We start from the raw sequence: 21,290 nt of genomic DNA, 5'->3' as shown, positions 1-21,290 counted from the left end.
ACATCCATGAGGAGGGATGTCCAGCAAGTCACAGAAATATCAATCACTCGCTCATCAGACCTCAGAAGAGGTCAAGATAGCGTTATTTAGTATCGATGGATTTTGAAATCAATCAGAAAGACAAAGAAGTTGTGTTTGAATCACTCTAAGTTCAAGGGTGCTTCCCGCAAGGCAATTTATTGTAGAATTACTGTTTATGCATGCAAATTTTTCACATCTATACAACATTGGCCGTATCAAAATGCCATCCCATATTCCTCCCAATTTACTCTGAATTTACCATTTCCGTGCCGTTTTTAAATTATTGATTGTTCATGGAAACTGTACATCGGGATTAAATGGGAAAATACAGGATGGCATTTTGATGAGGATGACATGTGGATGCTGCACCAAACCTGCATAGATGAGCAGCATGGTGTCCACAATAAACTGCCATGTGAAAGTCCCCCAATTCATACAGTTGGAAGAGGATATATTTGCTTATTTATGTAAAACCTCTTATCCACTCTTCATTACAAGTGCCATTTCAGAGCAGATGATAATTAAAACAGCTTCAAATACATAATACAATGACTAAACACAAGGCAAATAAGTTATAACACGAACTAAAAAAAAACATCAACACTAGTACTCAACTTTACCCAAAGCCTGGACAAATAACCAGGTCTTCGGCTGCTGTCGAAAGGTTAAAAGGAGTAGGTGCTAGCTGTGTTTCAGAAGGGAGGGAATGCCACTGTTTCTGTTGGCTGTACTTCTTCAAAAGCCTGGCATGCTGTTCACTTCTGTTCTTACATTACAAGACCTAGAGATGCTCTGTCTAGAGCACAAGTTTTGCAACTGTTGCAGTACGTTTCAGAAATCTGAATGGAGAGCTAAAGATTGTTTTACTTGAATTCACACTCATACAATCAATGAGAAAGCTGTATTATGCTCAAAAGAAATTCTTTCTTGTAAGGGCGATGTTATCACTAGTGCCCAGATCATACTTCCAAGCACACAAAAACACCCATACCTCATCCTTGTTTTCCTCCATTTGCAAATAAGCACAACAGTGGTCTTGGGAATCTAAATGTAGAAAGAATATAGCACTCTAAGGAAATCATCCAGTTTTCCCTCTGTAAATGAGGAAACCGGCTGGTTCTTGGTTGCTTTCCAACAACCATAGTGAATCTATCAAACTGCAACTTGCCTTGGGCAACTTGAAGGATTTTGGAGGGGGGAGGCAGGAAGAGGAGAGAAAAGTCAACACAGGCATCAAAATTAGTTTTCCATCCATATAAGGGTGTGAGTGATTTCCACCAGTTCCTCCATCTCCATTTGTGGTTCTCCCACATTGTAACCCGCATCATTCCAAGGGTCCCACCCACAAGAGCAAATTTTTCAGGAAGCAGAGAGGGAAGGGGAAAGCAGGAAAGCAGAAAACTGTCCATGACAGGAAAGTTATAGCATGTTTTTATTCATTTAATTATGCCTCCACACCTAGGGAGAGCACATGCTTGGAATAGAGGTTGGCCACATTTAGATTTATAGCTTGCCTATATACATGTGAAAGCAGCCTGTATGTTCATCACACAAATGTAGAATCACCTGGCTATGCTGCAGGTAAATGTAAATGTACTGCCTTCAAGTCGATTCCGACTTATGGCGACCCTATGAATAGGGTTTTCATGAGGCTCAGAGGCAGTGACCGGCCCAAGGTCACCCAGTGAGTTTCATGGCTGTGTGGGGATTCGAACCCTGGTCTCCCAGATCGTAGTCTGACATCTTAACCACAATACTGTGGCTCTGGCAAAAAGTGTTCAGAGATTGTGATACTTCACTAATTAAAGTGTGAACAGTGGCTATACATTTATTTATTTTATTTATTTATTGCATTTGTATACTGCCCCATAGCCAAAGCTGTCTGGGCAGTTTACAACGATTAAAAACATTAAAAACAAATATACAAATTTAAAAACACATTTTTAAAAAGCAATTTAATTTAATATATAATATAATATATAATAATATAGGCACCCCCAACATAGCCTAACTTTCATGAACTGGCAATCTCCACTTTCAAGAACATCCAGCTCTTTCAGTCAGAAATCACTTCATCTGAAGTAATTAAACATGTTTCTAGTCCTTGTCATTTGCTTGAAAGTGTTATTGAACCAGAGTTCATTTTAAGGATTCAAGAAAAAAAACACATCTTAAAGGTTGTATATGTAGGGGGCAGGGTAGAACAGACAGACACAAGACTACCCAGCTGCACGCCAACCATAAGATCAAAATACTCACAGCTGTAGAAAGTCGAGAAGCTAGTGTCATCTCCAAGTTCCCCTTCAGTCCCAGGAGCGCTGGAACCAAGATGAATACTTCGGTCACATACTTGAAGACGTCCCAGTGCTGCAAAATCAATGAAATCAATTCAGGATCTAGTTATCTGAGACTGCTGAACAGGGAGTAGTTATTTATGACATGTGCTATGAATAATCTTATGATTCTTTGACAGCTTTTCATAGGATCCTCAAGAAGTTCAGCAATAGCAGACAAGGTACCAGACTTGCTGCTATTATTGTTCTCCTGCCACAAGAACCATTTTGGCCACACTCAGGTGATTGTGGGGAGAATGGGGAATGAAATAATCTTAAATGCACAGAGCAACAGCTAGACACTAAAGGCAGACACTGAGTACCATAGAACCTTTTGCCATGTACAGGAATTTCGTGACTAATAAAGGTAGAAGACAAGATTTGCTAAACTGAGGACAGATATAATCCCAATTCTCTCATCTGTATTCTCACACCTGTAGTCTCAGGGGTAGGGGTGAAAACGGTCTTGGCCAAGTTATTGCGAAGAACCCAGACAACCTGTTTACTGAGCATTCATCCTGATTTGTTTGCCCAAAGTTTGCATGGAGGTTGGATGATATTGGTTATTTATGGAGCATTTTGTTTGCAGGTAGGTTATACAATGCTACATCAAACAATTGTTATCCCATACTCTAGTGCATTTTCCCCACCATTTTACAAAAAGTCTGATGGGGAGGGAGGAGGAAAGAAAGAGCCAGTTTGTTTGTTAGCTCAGCAAGATCACCAAATCAACTTTAATTTCCAACTTGCATTTGCTGGTATGTGATTGATTTCTACCCAAAAATAGCAGCTATCTAGAGGCACCCTAAGTCATGAACCTATTTGGTTCTCATGGAACATAGGAAGCTCCCTTATCCTAAGCCAGTCCACTGGTCCATCTAGTTCAGTATAGGCTACACTGACTGGAAGTGGCCCTCCAGGTTTTTAGGCAGTGGTCTCTCACAGCCCTGCTGGAGGTGCCAGAGATTGAACACGGGGCCTTCCGTGTGCAAGGCAGATACTCTACCACTGAGCAACAGTCCCTTCTCCTAGGAGTACAGCCTCCCAACCTCTAGAAAGGCTTGGGGTGGGGAAAGGTTGCAGCTGAGTACAGGGGAGAGGAGAGACTGGGAAACTTTTCTTCTGTGAACTTCCTTAATTTAAGCTTATCCTAGGACCCAAGCCAATTAAGTCTTGATTCCATTTAGCCCAAGCCTGAGGGGACAACGCATGGTCATGGAATTAAATGGTGCTTACACCCAGGTAAGTGGGGTTAAGGCTGCAGCCTAAAGCAATGATGTTTAAAAATATTCCTTTAACCACAACAGTGCTTCAGGGTGCTTTTCACTTTTAAGGTCATGGACAGAAGCCAAGCAGCTCCATTTTCCTCAATGATTATTTTTGGGACTGAGCGGGAGGCAGCTGTGCAAGACTATAGTGAGCAGACCTTTTTGTTGGATGTTCCCCAAACTCTGTGTACATTAAATACATCAGCAATAATCAATGATCAGTTTGTGGGGGAGGGAGCATTTGAAACTGACGAAAAGAGACAAGTGCATTTATTATCCCTATGATCCAAACATTGTCCAAATTCCAGAAATCTGGAAGAATACAGATGAAATACATGTTATTCTAGTTGCATCACAAACCTAAATCCCCAGATCAGGGAAGGCACAGCTCTTTTACACAAACACAACATGGAAGATGAAGGTGCACAATATTGCCAGTTAAAAATAGATTTAGAAAAGTGCAAACAGGAAGGATACCTACAGTGATGAAGACAGTGTTGTCATTGCAACAGCTGCAGAATGGTAGTAGGAGGGCATTTTGTATGCTAAGGTTTCTATACCAGAAGGAAGAGATGTTGGGTGAAAATCTACATCCCGCATTTTAAGTTGAGGTAAGAGTGCTGCAGTCTTAAAAAAAATCTTTGCAATACTTCACAGTCATATGAATGGCAGGGGTAGCCAATATGCTCCCCTCCAGTTGTTATTGTACTCCAACTCCCATCAGCCCCAGCTGCATGACCAATGATCACGGATGATCGAAGTTATAGTCCAAAACATCTGGAGAACCACAGGTTCCTCATCCCTGGCACAAAGTGATGTCTGAAAGCCACTCTTCCAGAAATGCAGTGTTTATACCAGGACTTCAGAGAGCAACAAGGGCTGACCTAGAAACAAAAGAACCTTAAAGAAACCTAATATTTGGCAGACTTTTATAAGAAAGTGCCTGGCCTTTGTAAGGCCATTTGGACTCCTTTCTTAGAAGCTTATTTGCTCTCAGGGTCAAACGAGATGCGACATTAAATTCAATTAACAACGTTTTTTGAAGATGCCAGTTGCATCAGCTGTGGCGAGGGACTGATAGTTATTGAGATCACAGCAGGCACAGATGGGAAATGTAGACTTCTTTTCCACTGCTCGAGTCCTTGGGTGACATTGGCATTGGGAAGAAAAACCCCATTGGTGCCATTTGGGTTTCAGATAAACATTTGTCAGTCCCCAGCACTACCAGATATAGCATAAAATCAATCTAATATAAAAGACACTGCAGATGAGCAATATCTTAACCATTCAGCTATATATGAAAGTTACCAATAACACACACCTGTATTTCCTGTGGGTCCTGACAAGTATTAAATGGACATTCAAATAAGTTTCAACTTAATTGGGAGGAAGGTATTTATAACTAATTTACTTCTGAATTTCAATCAGTTTTTAAAGCAACAGTAAGAATATGGTAAGAGAGCATGCAACATTTTACAAATATCACAAGGATGTTTGTTTTACCCAAACACATTTCACAAGCTTTTGAAGAATTCTAAGGAGCTGAAGCTAGCCTTTCATTAAAGCAGGGTTGGGGAACCCTTTGTGCTCTGGGGGCTAAATCTGTATTTGGTTCCACCCTACGGGCCAACTTTGACAGGTGGGCAGGGCAACCCACCTGTCAGTCACACAATATCATTATGACATCATATGATTGACAGGTGGGTTGCCTCTGTCTACCTGTCAATATCCCTTGTGCAGGGTTCCCAAGCTTGGGAACCACAGCCCAAGAGGCATTGCCAGTCCTGTGTTATGCAAGTCATCCTGTGCTAATCCTTTCAACCTCCGATTCAAAGAACAGCACTGGGAGGAAGAAGCAGTTTCCCACCTTTAGCAAGGCATGCTCTTCCCGCCCATCAGCTTATGGGAAATTAGGAGTGTGGCTTGTTCCAGCAAAGGAACAATTGGGAGCCCCCTTTAAGCTGCCAATTACTCTTCTGAAGCTTTACCCTTACTTGTCCCAGACCTGACATCATGCAGGGCAGGAGGAGGATGTGGCTTCCCAAAACAACCTCACAGGCCAATGCAAAGGCCTAGTGGCTAGAGTGGTATTTGGTGCTAGTCCTACTCAGAGTAGATCCATTAAAATTAATAGTCATGACTAACAGGTTCATTAGTTTCAGTGGGTCTACCCCAAGTACAACTTAGTTGAATACAACCCATATATTCACTCTATTTTCATGTGTCTTCCCCGATCATAATATTAACCTGTTTGAACTTCAGGAACATTGTTTGTTGAAGTTACTCTTAAACAATGAACTGACTGAAGTCCACTGCATCATCTACATAGCAGCATTTCTTACACAATGAGTTTCTACAAACAAGACACTTGACATTAGGTTATGTTTGAGTTCTCTACCGGTAAACCCCCTATAACTGCTTTGATGATCCAAATGTATTTCCATTATTTATTCACCACATTGTGTTAGCAAGCAGTATTAATACTAGCCAAACTCCTTCCTTGTAAACCCCTTTAAAAGGAGTCCTGCTTTACTCTTCTGGAGATCGGAATACAGCAGGTGAGCAAATAGCTAACCATGTTGGCGGATACAGATTAGAAAACACTGAGCTAAGAGTGCAGAGAATAAAAAGTACAATGGGTTTCTTTCTAAGCGAGAAGTTAGCTATATCAGGCTTAATATGAGAATGAACGTAACTCATTTTCATTCTCTCTCAATACTTCTACAAGATCATAGGTTACAATTCAATCATGAAGAACAAGCTATTTAGGCAGTAAGCATTTATCAAACACTTCAAACAAAGTAAAATGATGCATTAGGCACTAGAGCAGAGGCTTTTGGGATCACAATTTTAAGCTATTTTTCTCTAATATTCATGATATGTTCAGTAGTGTCTACACTTCAAGCTGGAGCCAGAGAATCTGCTATGAGTTGTAACTGGAGCCAGCAAGAATAGGAGGGATGTTCCCTAAGGGAAAAAGCTCTTTCCAAGGAGGGGAAATAGGACCCTTCACTTACATCAGAAGATAGGATTCATGAGTGTCTGCCAACTCCCTTATGTGTGGAATAACTCCAAATCTACTGGCATATTTATAACCATGATCAGGATTTTGCCGGCTCCTGCTGAGGGTAAATATTGCTGCAAGTAGATAATGTCCTTTGCTAAGATACATCAAATCACTGAAAAGGGGTCCTATAACATTAAGTCTCATATAAGAGGAAGCTTTGTTGTTGTTATGTGCCTCCAAGTCGACTATGACTTATGGCAACCCTATGAATCAGCGACCTCCAAGAGCATCTGTCATGAACCACCCTGTTCAGATCTTGTAAGTTCAGGTCTGTGGCTTCCTTTATGGAATCAATCCATCTCTTCTTTGGCCTTCCTCTTTTTCTACTCCTTTCTGTTTTTCCCAGCATTATGGTCTTTTCTAGTGAATCAAGTCTTCTCATGATGTGTCCAAAGTATGATAACCTCAGTTGCATCACTTTAGGTTCTAGTGATAGTTTTGGTTTAATGTGTTCTAACACCCAATTATTGGTTTTTTTCACAGTCCATGGTATGTGCAAAGCTCTCCTCCAACACCACATTTCAAATGAGTGGATTTTTCTCTTATCAGCTTTTTTCACTGTCCAACTTTCACATCCATACATAGAGATTGGAAATACCATGGTCTGAATGATCCTGACTTTAGTGTTCAGTGATACATCTTTGCATTTGAGGACCTTTTCTAGTTCTCACAGCTGCCCTCCCCAGTCCTAGCCTTCTTCTGATTTCTTGACTATTATTTCCATTTTGGTTAATGACTGTGTTGAGGTATTGATAATCCTTGTCAAGGTCAATGTCCTCATGAAAGAGATCTCCTAAACTGTCCAGTGCTCTGTCACGGGTCATATGAAAACCTCTCAGTAAAGAGAGACATGGTAGAAAACACAATTCAAACAGTAATTAGATGCAAGAAGTTTCTCTGCCTTGCATTAGAAGTCCAAAGCATCCTGTACAAATCCTTGCATAGCCAAAAATGGAAAAAGAAAGATTGCTTTGCTAGTTCTTTCATGCATCTAAAATGTAAACGTACTGCCTTCAAGTGGATCCCGACTTATGGCAACCCTATGAATTGGGTTTTCATGGTAAGTGGTATTCAGAGGGGGTTTACCATTGCCTTCCTCTGAGGCCGAGAGGCAGTGACAGAAAAGTCTGCAATTATCTCATACCCACTACTATAAAAGCATCCCCCCTGCTAGACTAGAATCTTTTATCCATCCAACCCCACTCCCCCCCTCCACCAAGATGGCTTTCTATGCAGCACTGAAAACCAGCAAGGTTTTGAAGTCAGCTTTCAGAATAGTTCTGCTCTAGCCAAGCTTTTAGCATATTTCATTAGAGCTCTGGAACTCTACACTTTTACAAGGGTGCACTTTTTTGCTCCTACAACACAATGTTACACACTGCTGTTTCAAACCACAGTTATTTTCTTTTATTTACTGTTCTACCCTTCTAGTTCCTATGCATTACTTAAGCCAGCTTACAACTATTCAAAAATCACAATGTCATAAAATACAATACATGCTGCAGACAATGGCGCAAACCTAGCTCTAAATGTTATGGGCTGTATTCAATGGAGCACTAAGAAACTTTCTATCAGTACATTCTCCTTTCCTGTCCTACCCCAACACCCCCCCTAAATCTATTCTGGGGTTCCCTCAACCCTCTGGAGCAGATTTGAGAATGGCACAGGGCACACGGGGGAAGAGGGGGTGAAATCCTCTTGCAGTAGTTGAAATTGTTCCACTAGCATAAGGGTTTAGTTGAGCACCGCCCAATGACTGTCAAATTTACAAGACTTAGCATATTCTAGCAAAGTCAAAAGATCATTACAAAAGCCTAATATTTGCAGGGTAAAAAACCTATTTTACTTGCAAAAATATGTGCTATTTATGAGGAATAATCTCAAATTAGCCAAACTGATAAATAATGCAGGAATACCTCAAAGATCATCGCTAGACTTAGAAGTAATCCATCTTCCCTGGATAGAACATAAAGGTCTGGTTCACACAAAACATAAAGGCCTGGTCTGCCTTGCCACCTCTGCATAGATATCCAGGACCGTGCAAACTTACTGGCTCCCACAGAGGAGCTCATGCATCACTACATTGCCAACTTCCACATAATGTGTTTTTCTGCCACAGATCACATCTATCCAGATCAGTTTCCTCATTAGCTGCCTTTGCCCAAAATGAATCTGCTTCTAGAGGAGGCTGCCAGAGTGTGGATGTATCTCTCATACAAAGATCTGACCTACAAGATTTTAGTAAGGATGCCAGTGCTGGCTTAAGAGGTTGCAACTGCCTGCCATGAAACGTATCTGCCTGGGAAGTTACAGTGAACTGAAGTCCAAACTGAAGTCCATCAGCGTCAGATTAGCTGTGTACAGGACTGGTTCACCTGCTGTTCTCCAGGATATACTTGTCAAATAAGCTTCCCACACCATGCCCCCCCCCCCGGTTACCATCCAGAGCATATCACAGGCCAGCTCTCAAAACCTTCCATTCACAGTATATCAAGCATCCTCCCAAAGATGAAACACATCCCAATTTCAATATCAATATCTAAAAGTCAAATGAAGCCCTATGCTGTCTTCCAGGTCACCTTGTGCCATATGCGTTACATTTTGAAGATCAAGATCAGAAGGTTTCACTCCTGTCCTCAGACACCAATATCTGAAGGAAGGAGGACAGAAAGGAGAAATAAGATATAGTTATTCTGCTTCAGGCAACACATTGTTACAGTCGAGTTCCCATGAGTGATCATTATGAGCAGTAAGGGAGGAAAATTACAGTCATCGGATGGCAGTTCAGCTTTGTAGCCCCTGCCAATTAGGTAAGTAGAATCTTGATGTAAACAGCTGGGATCAGGCCACAGAGAAAAGAGATCTGATAAGCTGGTCAGAGTCTGGCTAGATTTGACAGAGTGAATGGGAAATGGTTGGAAATGCCATACATACCCTTCTGAGCTTCCTGTAAGAAGGATGGGATACAAATAAAAGCACTTTTGCATGACTTGAACAACCCCCCACCAGCTTTTCTGGTCATGTTTTCACAAAATACTGTCACACACAGGCCCAATATGGTAGTGCACTGGGAAAGCTGCTCTCAAGAACATCCCCTCTGGTTAGGTAAGAACAGCTTCTGCATAGTACCCTAACACTGAAGTCCTGTGAACACACAAGAGACGAGTTTAGCTGAAGTACTATAGAAGTCAATAGTCCTAATCTGAGTAGCCATTCATAGGATCAGGCTGTATTAGTGCAGAATGAATACAAGCATCCTTGGTGGAAACTTACCCATTTTGGAATTCCATTCCTCCAGAGGCCTTAGCCAGTGTGTTTTCTGGAAACACAAGAGCTTTATATTTGGGCAAGGAACAAGAAAAATATTTAAGAAGTTTGAATTTCAAAGTGTAATCTTGCCTGGCCTTTTTGGGGGGGGGGTTCATGCATTTGTTCTTTTTTAAAATGCCCTACGACAGATGGCTAAGGATGGGAAGATGAAGGATGCTACTAGCAGTTATTTACAAAGCATTTATTAAATGCCTATATCTCAGCACTGTGATAAGCAGAGACAAAAAACAACAAGAATGTCCTGGTACTGGGGGCTGATTTGTGAAGTCTCAGAAGAAATTCTCATTGTTCAGGAGTCACCATGTTAAGTGGAAGCAGCAGACAGCCTGACTCGGACTATTAAAGTGCATATTTGCAGTTTGAGGATGGGACAGGTTCAAAAGGACAACACGTGTCTAAAGCCTTCACATTTTCAGTCTTTTATTAGTATCACAAATCTGATAAACATGTTGCCAAATGGCAGAGTAAGAAGATGACAACCCGTGATATTACACCTTCCATGAACTCACAGTCTAAATGTTTTATCAAACCATGGAATTGGTATTTGCCCTTTTCCGGATAAGCCTGCATTCCTCTCATAAAGATAGTTGTTTTTCGACCCAGCATTTCTGATGTATTTATGAAGGGCATCTGGAGATCATAATATTTTCCATTAATTATGAATGGTACCCTTTCTGAGAGAGATGGATTGGCAACAGGTATTGATGCTCTAGCGATATTTAGTCTACATTGCTGTAAGACATTGCATGTGAGGCTGCCTTTGAAAGACATTCAAAAACTTCAAATGTTGCAGAACACAGTGGCCAGATTGTCAACTGGGATGACCTCCTTGACCATACTCCACCCTCCCCAGTATTACAAAATCTTCCCTGGCTTCCAAGTCCAATTCAAAATGCTAGCTTTGATCTTTAAATGGCCTGGCTGTCTAGAAGACTACCTTCCCACATATGAACCTGAAAATGTTTTTGGAGATTCTTTTCTATGTGATGCATGTAACCCCACAACAACCTTTTTTTAAACTACAGAAGTTATATTGCAATACACAATGGATATCAACCAAACGGGAGGAAAAGTGGATATTATTTAGGGGTCAAAACAGATAAGTTAAACCCCAATATGTACATGACTTTGCACATTGCCTCTGTATAAAAGATACATTGAAGTGGAATTTAGCAGCAATTTGGGGGGGAAAGAATAGGATATTTGACAAATGGCTCAAGCAATACTTCTCAGTTGTCATTTATTGCCTCAGAAAGATGTTTGGCGACCGTGACTTTTACTTGCTAAGAGACCTCAAATGCTTTAGCTACCAGCATTGGCTCTTGGCTACTGCTGTATAGCACATAGGGAGATTATAGTATAGAGGCACTGAGCCCATGTTATGTAACACAGACAACATTCAGAGCTTGGAAAAGTTACTTCTTTAAACTATAACTCCCATCAACCCCAGCCAGCATGGCCACTGGATTGGGCTGATGGGAGTTGTAGTTCAAAAAAAGTAACTTTTCCAAGCTCTGACAACATTATACATTATACTTTAAAAGTAAGTTTTAAACAGCCATCATCTCTTATGTTACTGTTTAGTCCAAGGTTGTGCCGACATCTTTGGCTCTAATTGGCAGTGCCAATGCAAATATGAATGCTCACAGCGTTAAGCTCTCATCGCTAGTCAAATTACCAGAAGGTGCTCCAAGAGTAGATTAATTTGCATCCAAAACTGGACTAAAATCCATACAGTAAAGAAGCAAAGTCTAGAGATTTGTACTATTTTACTATAGAATAGTGGCAATTCTCTTATCCTCCCTCATTAAGACTGGAGATCAAGCAAGGGGTATAAACACATATCTGTCTTAAAACCCACCTTCAGCAGACCAATCCTTTGTTTATTATCAAAGCATGCTTGGAGGGCCTTAAAAATATCAAGGGGAAATTTGATCATTTGTAGAGAGAGTTCCCCACTAGCTCTTAACTGCTATGTTCCACCACTGTGATAATCCATTCCTATGCACTCTCTTCATTACCCAGCATACAATAGTTTGTATGGCATAATTCCAGGAACTTTTGATTTCAAGAAACACATCCACACAGTGATGCATCAGGATAAAGGCTTGTCCTATATTTTCTTGAAAGGCTCCAAGGAGAAGGAATCCACAGCTTCCTTGAACAGCTTGTTCTGAGAGTGATGCACTCAAATGAGTTTATATTAATGTTTAGCCAATATCTGCCTGCACCTTAGAACCTATTGTTTATTCTACCCTCAGTGTGTAGGGCAGGAGTAGTAGCCAACATGGTGTCCTCCAAATGCTGTAGGATCACAACTCCCATCAACCCCAGTCAGCATGGCCAATAGTCAAGGATGATGGGAGCTGTAGTTCAACAACATCTGGAGGCCACTATATTGGCTAGATGTTTGCTGGAAACAGTTTTGAAGCAAGGGCACAGACAACATCTTTCAAGCCTAATCCAGAAAACAATCTTCACTACTCAACAACCATGAAAGCAAAGGAAGAACTGGCAGAGCAGCCCTACACAGCTGCCTTCCAGAGCACCTGGGGGGCAGGGGAAAGAGATAAAAATGCAATAAATGAGGTGTCAAACTGCTAATAAACCAATAGGCTCAAAAATACCATCAGTGCCTAGTGAAAAGAGCTGTCAAACACGCCCAAAGTAAAAGCAAATTACATTCACTGGCTCCATGAATAAGATCTGACAACACTAGTATTCAGGAAGGTGCCAACAAGCTCATGCCACTAATGCTTGAGAGCTACATCTTTCTGCAAAAAAAGGTTTGAAGTTGTTCAGTTTTCCCCACTGAGCTACGAACAATCTGGAAGTGCTTTCTAAATACCAGTTAAAATGAACTGAGCATAAAAGTATTAACAACAGCTTTGACTTTCAAAGAAAGACAGCCAATACAAGCAGATTAGTGTGATTTTTATTTTCTTAGAATATTGGCTGATGGTTTTATATTTCGCTTTTGTATAATTCCATTGTGAGAAGGTTGAAATATTGGCACATATTGGATCCCAAGACACCATGGAGCACAGAGATAAATAAGCTTTTAAAATACGACTGTCATTTAGGGATTTTCATTTTTCTGAACAAGACAACTTCATACTATATGTTACTCTACTCCCACTGAGGAAATGAGATAGCAGTGAGATAACTTGAACTATGTCTGATATAGAAGATTTTTCAAAAGAACCATTCTGAAAGAGAAGGAAAGAAAATGTAAAGAAAGAAATAAACTCTTGTCCTCCAATGGGTAACAGGTAATATGCCAACCAGCTAACACTTTATCAGTTAACACCTATTCCAACAAAGTCTACATAGGACTAATTTTAATATTCAGTTTGAGACATCACATCTTTACCAATCCAGGCTCAGTAGTGAGACTCTTACAAAGATCCCATAAACTAGACATGGAAGTCCTCTAAGCTTAGGTTGGCAGGGGATTGATTTCATGTGCACAAAACACTTACGCATTATAGTTTCATGAGAATCCAAACAGTGTGAACACTTGCATAGAAGCATTTCATGTGAATTTGTACCATATTCATGGTCAAATATATGCTTAGTTCCCTACACACAGGTGTGTATGAGATAAATTGAAATCCTGATTAGTTTGCACATTTATACCATGTTTGAAGCCACTCTCCAACAAAAAATTGTAACTATTGCCATCAAAACCGAACACTACACCCCTGGAAAATTACATAAAAATGATTAGGATCAAATTTTAAATTTCCACAATCCCATCCTTAGGAAGCATACTCCAAGTACTTTTAGGCAGTTTACTTAGTCTTGTTGTCCATGGAGGTTATCAATGGCTACTAGCCATGATGGCTATATTCTACCTCCACTGTCAGAGACAGTATGCTTTTGAATACTAATTGCTGAAAATCATGTAGGGAGAGTGCTGTTGCATTTGCCACTGCAAGGAAAGGATGCTGGACTTGATGGGCTTCTGCCCTGATTTAGCAGAGCTTTTCTTATGTGCTTAACATTAGATAAAATAAAGCGCTTGAGCACACATCCATGAGTCTCAGTAGGTTTTCTTATCAGTGATCAGGATCATTTGGCTACAAATATAGTACAGCTACACCATGATCTGTTTATTTAGTATCACACTTCTCCTTGAATGAGCTCTAGGTGGCAAAAATGGAGCTCCTCCCAATTTTTTTCCCTCACAACAACCCTGTCAGGTAAATTAGGATGAGAGACAAAGACTAGGGCAAGATCACCAGTGAGCATCCTGGCTGAGTGGGGATGTGAACCCTGGTATCCCAAGTCCTAGTCCAACTATACCACACTGGCTCTCTTCTTTCAAAATCTATCAACAAAATCCCCCCTAGGCTCCTGAAAGCATACAAATGATAGATTTCAGCTAGTGTTTAAAAACTATTAGGTAGAAAGCTGAGGGCAGGAACCTCTGGCAACCTAAAACTCCTGGTATTTTTCTTTAGCTGAATATTTAATATTAAGCTATATAGAAGAGGCTCCTATTCCAAAAGAAGCACTATGTGCAGCTTGCTCAGGAATAACAGCTTAAAACCAAGCTCAGGTAACTATAATACACCACCTGGCGATGTCTTAAGACAACCATAGTCTAGAATCCACAGGGCTGGATGCTGTCCAAAGTGCTACCTGGAAACAGATAAACCTATCAAGACAGAGCCTTGGCCTTTAACATTAACATGACCTGTCAGGTAGCTGCACTAGCTGCAAGCACAGAGGCCAGTGACACGGTAATCCCTGTAGTTCAGGAATGTCATTTGGAGGGAGAGTGGAGCAAGTTCCATATGGCAACTACTGTTTCAAGAGAAGTCTGCTGGAAATCTCCACTGTGTCTTACATTACTAAAATTTATTTCAAAGAAAGGGGAATCTGAATTTGCACAAAGCCAGATCCAAATGTCTACATGTAAGAGTTCAAAACATATTTTCATCCCTCAGCTAAACGGGCTTTTTTAGCCACATAAAAACTATGGTCTGATTTGTCAGCACTGATATCACCAGCCTTGGCCACTGGCTAGAGAGTTTTGCTGCAGCACTTTGAATCATTCCCAGATTGGCAATTCTGCAGGCACAAACTATTAACAATTCCACAAATACTACAAAAACTATGCATGTTTTTGCACGGAGGGGGTGTTGCTGGGTTTTTGTTTTTTTACCCTTGAAGTCTTTACATTCCTGACACTCCATCTTAAGAAAAAGATGGCTCTTGGGCTATTAAAGAGTATTCACAATCAGGAACAACAGGAGTAGGCCACACTGCTATTATCCACTTGAATTTTCATTGTTTCCAGAACAGAGACACTTATTCTCTAGCATGTGCAATCTATTGGCTAGGAAGGAGGAACCTGAAACCATTAGGAATAAAGGTTTAATCTTTTCTACTGAAAAAGTCCAGCCCCCACCAAGGTAGCGAGCAACAAATCACTACCTTTACAGGATATAAAAGCCACCAACAATAAAGTTACACATCCAAATAAGGAATTTTGAGCTCACACCATGCTGAATGAGTCTTACCTGCACAATGTCCAGCACCATCCCAGCAGCTACTGTTCCAAACCCTGCCAGCAGGAAAGGAAAGACGACTTGCAGCCCAATGGAAAAGGAAGTTTCTTTGAGAGGAGAAGTTGGTTCTGGACCCCGATCTGTGCTGGTGTCATCACTCTCAGTAGTCTGGCTGCCATTCTCCAGCAGGGCATCTTCCTCACGCACCCCTTTGGCATTGGCTCGGGATTCTATCACCACCACCTCCACACCACCTCCTCCTTCAGGCCCTAAAAACTCAGAAGATTCAACGAGATGCTCCCGGTCGGGGCTGGAGATACAGTCTATAGGGCCCACAACTACAGGTAGCACCACTCCATTGGTGTGATGAGCTTCCTTTTGTTCCAGCTTGGAGGTCATGCTGCAAGATTCTATAGTCTGTCTCCAGCTTTCAACACTCAATATACTACAGAAGGCAACTGTTAGAGAAAAAGCCTTTTGCTTGGGGGTTAGGCCAATATGCCTTTCGGCATATAGATGCCAAGTCCCCCAGTTCCACAATTCTGTCCTTAGCTGCAAAGTCTGCTCCCCTAGCAAGAACCCCCATCAAGCACAATCCGGAACTAGAGACACCAGCCACAGAGCCAGTAGAAAAACTGCAGCAGATTCCAGTGAGATCAAATCCGCTCTCCTTTGCCTTCCCTGGAGTTCTCACCCTAGGCAAGAGTCCTTGGGGCACACTCAATGCAAAACGTAAAGTGCCAGCAGTTGTTAGTTTCTTTGGTTTGTAGCTTTCTGGAGCCCCATCTTCCCAAATCCTTATTTCAGGTCCAGTTCCTAATGAATGTGCAAGGAATAATCCAGCTGCTCTTTAGAGTGGGTGGAGAAAAAAGATTTTTCAGAAATGCATGTTGTAAGTTCAAGTTCTTAAAAACAGTGAGATAAATTTGGATTCTAGCTTTAAAACAAAGAAAGTAACTGAACAAGTGCTGGATTCAGTTTCCTAGCCACTTCCTGCTATCCAGAAAGTTGGGTGTGTGTGGAAATCTTCTTTTCCAGAATGAAGATCTAGCCCTGTCAGGATGCCTTGCTTTCATAAGATTCCACACAAGTATGATGGGCTCAGTGAAGATTTCTAGGCTGGCCTTCTCACCCTCTCCAACTCTCCCTTCACACTTCTTGCAAGACAGCTGGGTTATCAGTGAGCTGTGAGAAAAGACCACCCTCTTTCTCAGAAAGGAAATCTCTCACCTTACAACATGTGGCAATGAAGGCTCTTATTTAAAGCAACATGAAGTTCCCAGACAGGCTTATGCTGTGAGCGTGTCCAAATCTAGCACTGAAAAAATCTTCTATAGACTTTGCAGGGAACATACTGCTTTCACCTTAAAACACAGAAGAGTGGAAAATACATGATGTAACTTTGAGGTAACTAAAAACAACTCTTTCATTCCTGAAGTCCCTCCTTCTCATGTATTAGCGTATACATAAATAACTTTACTGTTCTCTATACTGGTAAAAAACTACACATACATCAATATAAAAACAGCTACAAAGGAAGAGGTCCTTATGTTTCTACTGTTACTACTGTGTCTACCCAGTTCCCCTCCTGATATTAAACCCTGTTTGAGATCTTCACACCCGACAGTCACAGGACATAAGACACAGATGTGTTCTATGCAGAGGACAAACACCATTGTTCATTGCTGGTGAGCCAACGCAACTGCAGCCAATGAGCACCCTAGAAACTGAGTCAGGCCACCATGCTGTATACTCAGGGCCATTCCTCAATAAGGATGGACATGCGTGGCATTTGTGAGTTCCAAAGTCAAAAACCTGACAGTTTATATATGCAACAAGTATGAAAAAACAAAACAAAACAAAAAACTATGGCAGAGGCATGAATGTGTTAATGTACATACACTACCGCCCTCTACTGTGTGCATGATGTTTTATCCAGCATTTAGCTCATGTGAACAAAAGCAACCGATCCAACCTACAAGCAAGGTTCTTATTCTTCTTGCATTATAGGGCAGCCCCAAACCTATCATTTCATTAGTCTTTAAAGATATTGAGTTTCACTATGTCTTTAGGATTGAGACAATCAGATACATGCTGCAATCTAGTTCTTTTTCTTCCTAAACAATTTGGTACATATGATTTGGGGCACAGCAGAAGGTGCATTAGTGAGCTATTATTTGCTTGCACATGGAGTTCCATATGTGGCAAGCCATCACTATGCCACATCAAAGTACATGATCATCAAGGGCCACACACTAGATGCTGGTAGCAACATGTGTGTTCATTTGTGAGATGAATGTTGCATGAATAAGTCGATAGGTTTTTGAACCAATGTGATTTTGAATACAGTGGCTGCAACCTTTTAAGTACATTAAAAGGTACTCAAGACACATCAGCCAGCCATATTGTCAAAATTATATCATTCCATGCAAGCAACAGATAGCTTTAATGTTTTTAGAGGACTGCATCAAGGGATTCCCAAGCACACTTTGAAAACTCACCCACAAGAAGGAAACATAAGATACTCTTCCTTGAATAATTGAGCAATCCAATGTTTGAATTAGAAGAAATTTGGAAAGGAAGTGCTTTTAACATATAAGTCAAGCTGTGGCTCATTTATCATGAAATTGCATGACACATATGTCACTTACAACAGACTTCAGGATTCTAAGTAACCCACTTAACTTCACAATCTACCCATAAGCTCTCTCTCTCTGACCACAACAATCCATCTCAGTCTCTTTTCACGTACATCTAGGTGGCCTTGCCAGCCATCGTATACATTCATCCATTTTATGAGTACACATCTTTAGATCAATCCTCTGACGCTCTGAACTCATGACCCTGTCTACTTCATCAGAAAGTCAGTTTCAAGCCAGCTGTAATTCAATAAGACACAACATTTAAAGGTCTTTGCTTTTCCCACCAGTTAATACTATCTCCCCAGCATCTTATTATGAAGGGAAACCAAGGTATTACTAAAGCACACAGACATCCCATATTAAGTCATAAAGCCATATTAAATCCCACTATCTTTGCCATAACTACGTACCTTTAACACATACCGTTCCCCAAAAGAGAAACCAGATGTCCAAAAAAACGTACATAAAAGCAAGAGAACAGGCACCTTCCCTATCAGAGACTTCACTTCTTACCTATCACCACCCTACAGCAATTATCCTAAATAAGCTATTGTTCCTTGTTGGCCTTCCCACCAAAACACAAGTCCTAATTGCAACAAGAAGCAGGGGAGCAGCTGGGGAGAAAGGAGGAGGATAAAAAGAATGCTGAATAAGTAGTCTTGTTGTAAACCAATCCCTCTAACCTGTCCCTTTAAAGCCTTCCTTAGAAGCCTAAGGGTTTTTATCTCAAGAAATTAATTGTCCTACTTAGCTTCTACTAGAGGAGCGAAGAGAAGACCTACCTGCTGCCCCCAGAGCCCAGCTTCCTGACTCTTCGGAGATCCAGCTATCTTTTCCCCGACCACCTCTCACTACATTGCAATAGGACTGTGGATTGAGAAGCCGTGGCTGCGAGAAGAGCAAGTCAAAGGCGGGCTGGATATAACCTCCTCCCTCACTCGGAGAGCTGACACCAGAAGCCTCCAATGGGAGCACAAGCCTTGCCCTCCTGCTTTCTGCGGATTGGCTTTCTTCGGCTGACGCGATGACAGGTCCCAGCGGCAGAAGTGGATTGGTACTAACTCCAGCCAATCGCAGCAGGGAAGGAGGCGGACTTTGTGGGGCGCCTTTGCCGTGGGGAAGACGGGCTGCGGGGTTGGCGAGGTGGAACCAATCATACGCTTTCTGCAAAATCCGTAGCATTCCTGGGCAGTTGAGGCAGCTGTTCAGCAGTGTCTGCGGAGGTGTTTCTTCAAAACTGCGGGCTGGAAGGGAGTCAGGATGTGTGGTGTTTAAGGCAATATAGGTTCTGCCCAGGCAGGATCGCAGACAGCAGAACGAAGTGGTAGAATGGAGTGTACCACTTCGGACTGCAGGTGGGTGATAAACATTTTTCATTGTCCTCCCTGCAAGCAGAAGTCTAGCATAGAAAGGAGAGGTCTGGACAAGTAATTTTGTCCCTTATGTGGTAGCTTTCTGCTGCAGAGAGGTTTCTGTTACATAGGGTAGCATTCAAACATTGGTACGTCCTATGTGCACTTGAAGTGGTACAGTCTATTCTACCACTTTAGGACTCTACTGCCATTCTACAGCTAGTGTAAACCAGGCCCTGGGCTGCTATTATTTTTTAAGGCTACTATTATTATTTATTTAAAGTGGGGCAGCCTAATTGTGGTTCTCCTGCCCAATATCTAATTTAGCTGTCAGTTGCAAACCAGTGCTAAATATCTGGGGTTGCAATCCTAATCTCACTTAACAAGGAGTAAACCCCACTGAACACTGTGGGACTTAACTTCTTAATATACATGCATAGCATTACACTGTAAATAAGGGGTGCAAGAGCTTAGACCTGCAACTTCATTTCACCTCTGTTCTTGAAGTGCTTATTCCAATCCCAGATGTAGGAAGAGCCTCTCAGTGGTGAGAGGACAATGTATATGTTAAAAGGTACACTCCTTATTTTTACAGCAAATTACAAATAAGTTCTGGAACTGGACCTGATGAGCCATTACAGTTTTGCAAAAACTAATTTAAAAAGCACCATCCTTTCAAACTACAAATGAACCAGTGAAATTTGGTGTATTAGAACTTGTGATCTGGACATCAAGCAGAAATATGAGATAATTCAGACCCTGTCAAATAAAGAAGGCAAGTGTATCACTTTGGTGCCTTTGCATCTCAATTGAAATTGCTTCTTTGCACAGCTACTTTTATTCAAGGTCGTCTCAGACACCAACAAAGCAGTGTTGCTACATGAAGCTAGTTTTGATTACATTTCCTTGTCGGAGAAAATGAATGTGAAGGGACTTGCTCAAGGTCCCATATTACGTTTTTGGCACAGACAATTTTCCTGAGTCCTATGCCTGTGCCTTAACTAAAGTAGCCTACCCCTATGCATGCTTACATGGAAGCAAGTTCCATTCAATTCCAAGCTAGTGTGCATAGACAGGGTTGTAGCTGTAGTAAAGTATTTGGAATTGCATGCTTAAACAAGACTTATTTATTTATTTATTTATTTATTTATTTATTTATTGCCCTTCCTCCCAGTAGAAGCCAGAAGCCCAGAGCGGCAAACAAAAATAGTAAAAACACTATAAAACATCATAAAAACAGACATTAAAATATAGTAAAACAAAACATCTTTTTTAAAAAAAGCTTTAAAAACATCTTTAAAAGCAATTCAGACACAAGGTGAGATAAGGTCTCTACTTGAAAGGATTGTTGAAAGAGGAAGGTCTTCAGTAGGCACCGAAAAGATAACAGAGATGGCACCTATCTAATATTTAAGGGGAGTGAATTCCAAAGGGTAGGTGACATAACACTAAAGGTCCGCTTCCTATGTTGTGCGGAACGGACCTTCTGATAAGATGGTATCTGCAGGAGGCCCTCACCTGCAGAGCATAGTGATTGACTGGGTATATAAGGGTTAAGATGATCTTTCATGTATCCTGATCCCAAGCTGTATAGATCTTTGTACACCAAACTAGAACCTTGAACTTAGCCCAGTGGCTAATGGGCAGCCAGTGCAATTCTTTCAGCAGCGGGGTGATATGTTGGCAATACTCTGCCCCAGTGAGCAGTTGCACTTCTGCATTTTGCACCAGCTGCAGCTTCCGGACCAACCTCAAGGG

General features: G+C 41.3%; 1 protein-coding gene across 4 annotated transcripts in view; it reads right to left on the bottom strand.

Moving 5' to 3' along the window:
- SLC41A1 (solute carrier family 41 member 1) overlaps nucleotides 1-19,130 on the bottom strand; it is a 49,854-nt gene extending 30,724 nt beyond the window's left edge. The window contains exons 1-4 of one of the 4 annotated variants that reach the window (XM_061632130.1): nucleotides 18,963-19,130; nucleotides 16,769-16,902; nucleotides 15,551-16,386; nucleotides 2,281-2,388 (exon numbers count right to left, since the gene is read on the bottom strand). In XM_061632130.1, coding sequence (XP_061488114.1) covers nucleotides 2,281-2,388; nucleotides 15,551-15,937 — 495 coding nt within the window. In that variant the 5' untranslated portion in view covers nucleotides 15,938-16,386; nucleotides 16,769-16,902; nucleotides 18,963-19,130. The remainder of the gene's footprint in view (nucleotides 1-2,280; nucleotides 2,389-15,550; nucleotides 16,387-16,768; nucleotides 16,903-18,962) is intronic. The other 3 variants (XM_061632131.1, XM_061632132.1, XM_061632133.1) reach the window with 3 other exon arrangements.
- Between the last annotated feature and the right edge of the window lie 2,160 nt (nucleotides 19,131-21,290).

The sequence above is a fragment of the Rhineura floridana genome, chromosome 6 (assembly GCF_030035675.1).
Source record: "Rhineura floridana isolate rRhiFlo1 chromosome 6, rRhiFlo1.hap2, whole genome shotgun sequence".
NCBI lineage: Eukaryota > Metazoa > Chordata > Lepidosauria > Squamata > Rhineuridae > Rhineura > Rhineura floridana.
The sequence above is the reverse complement of the archived record's forward strand: the minus strand, read 5'-3'. Positions and strand labels throughout refer to the sequence as shown.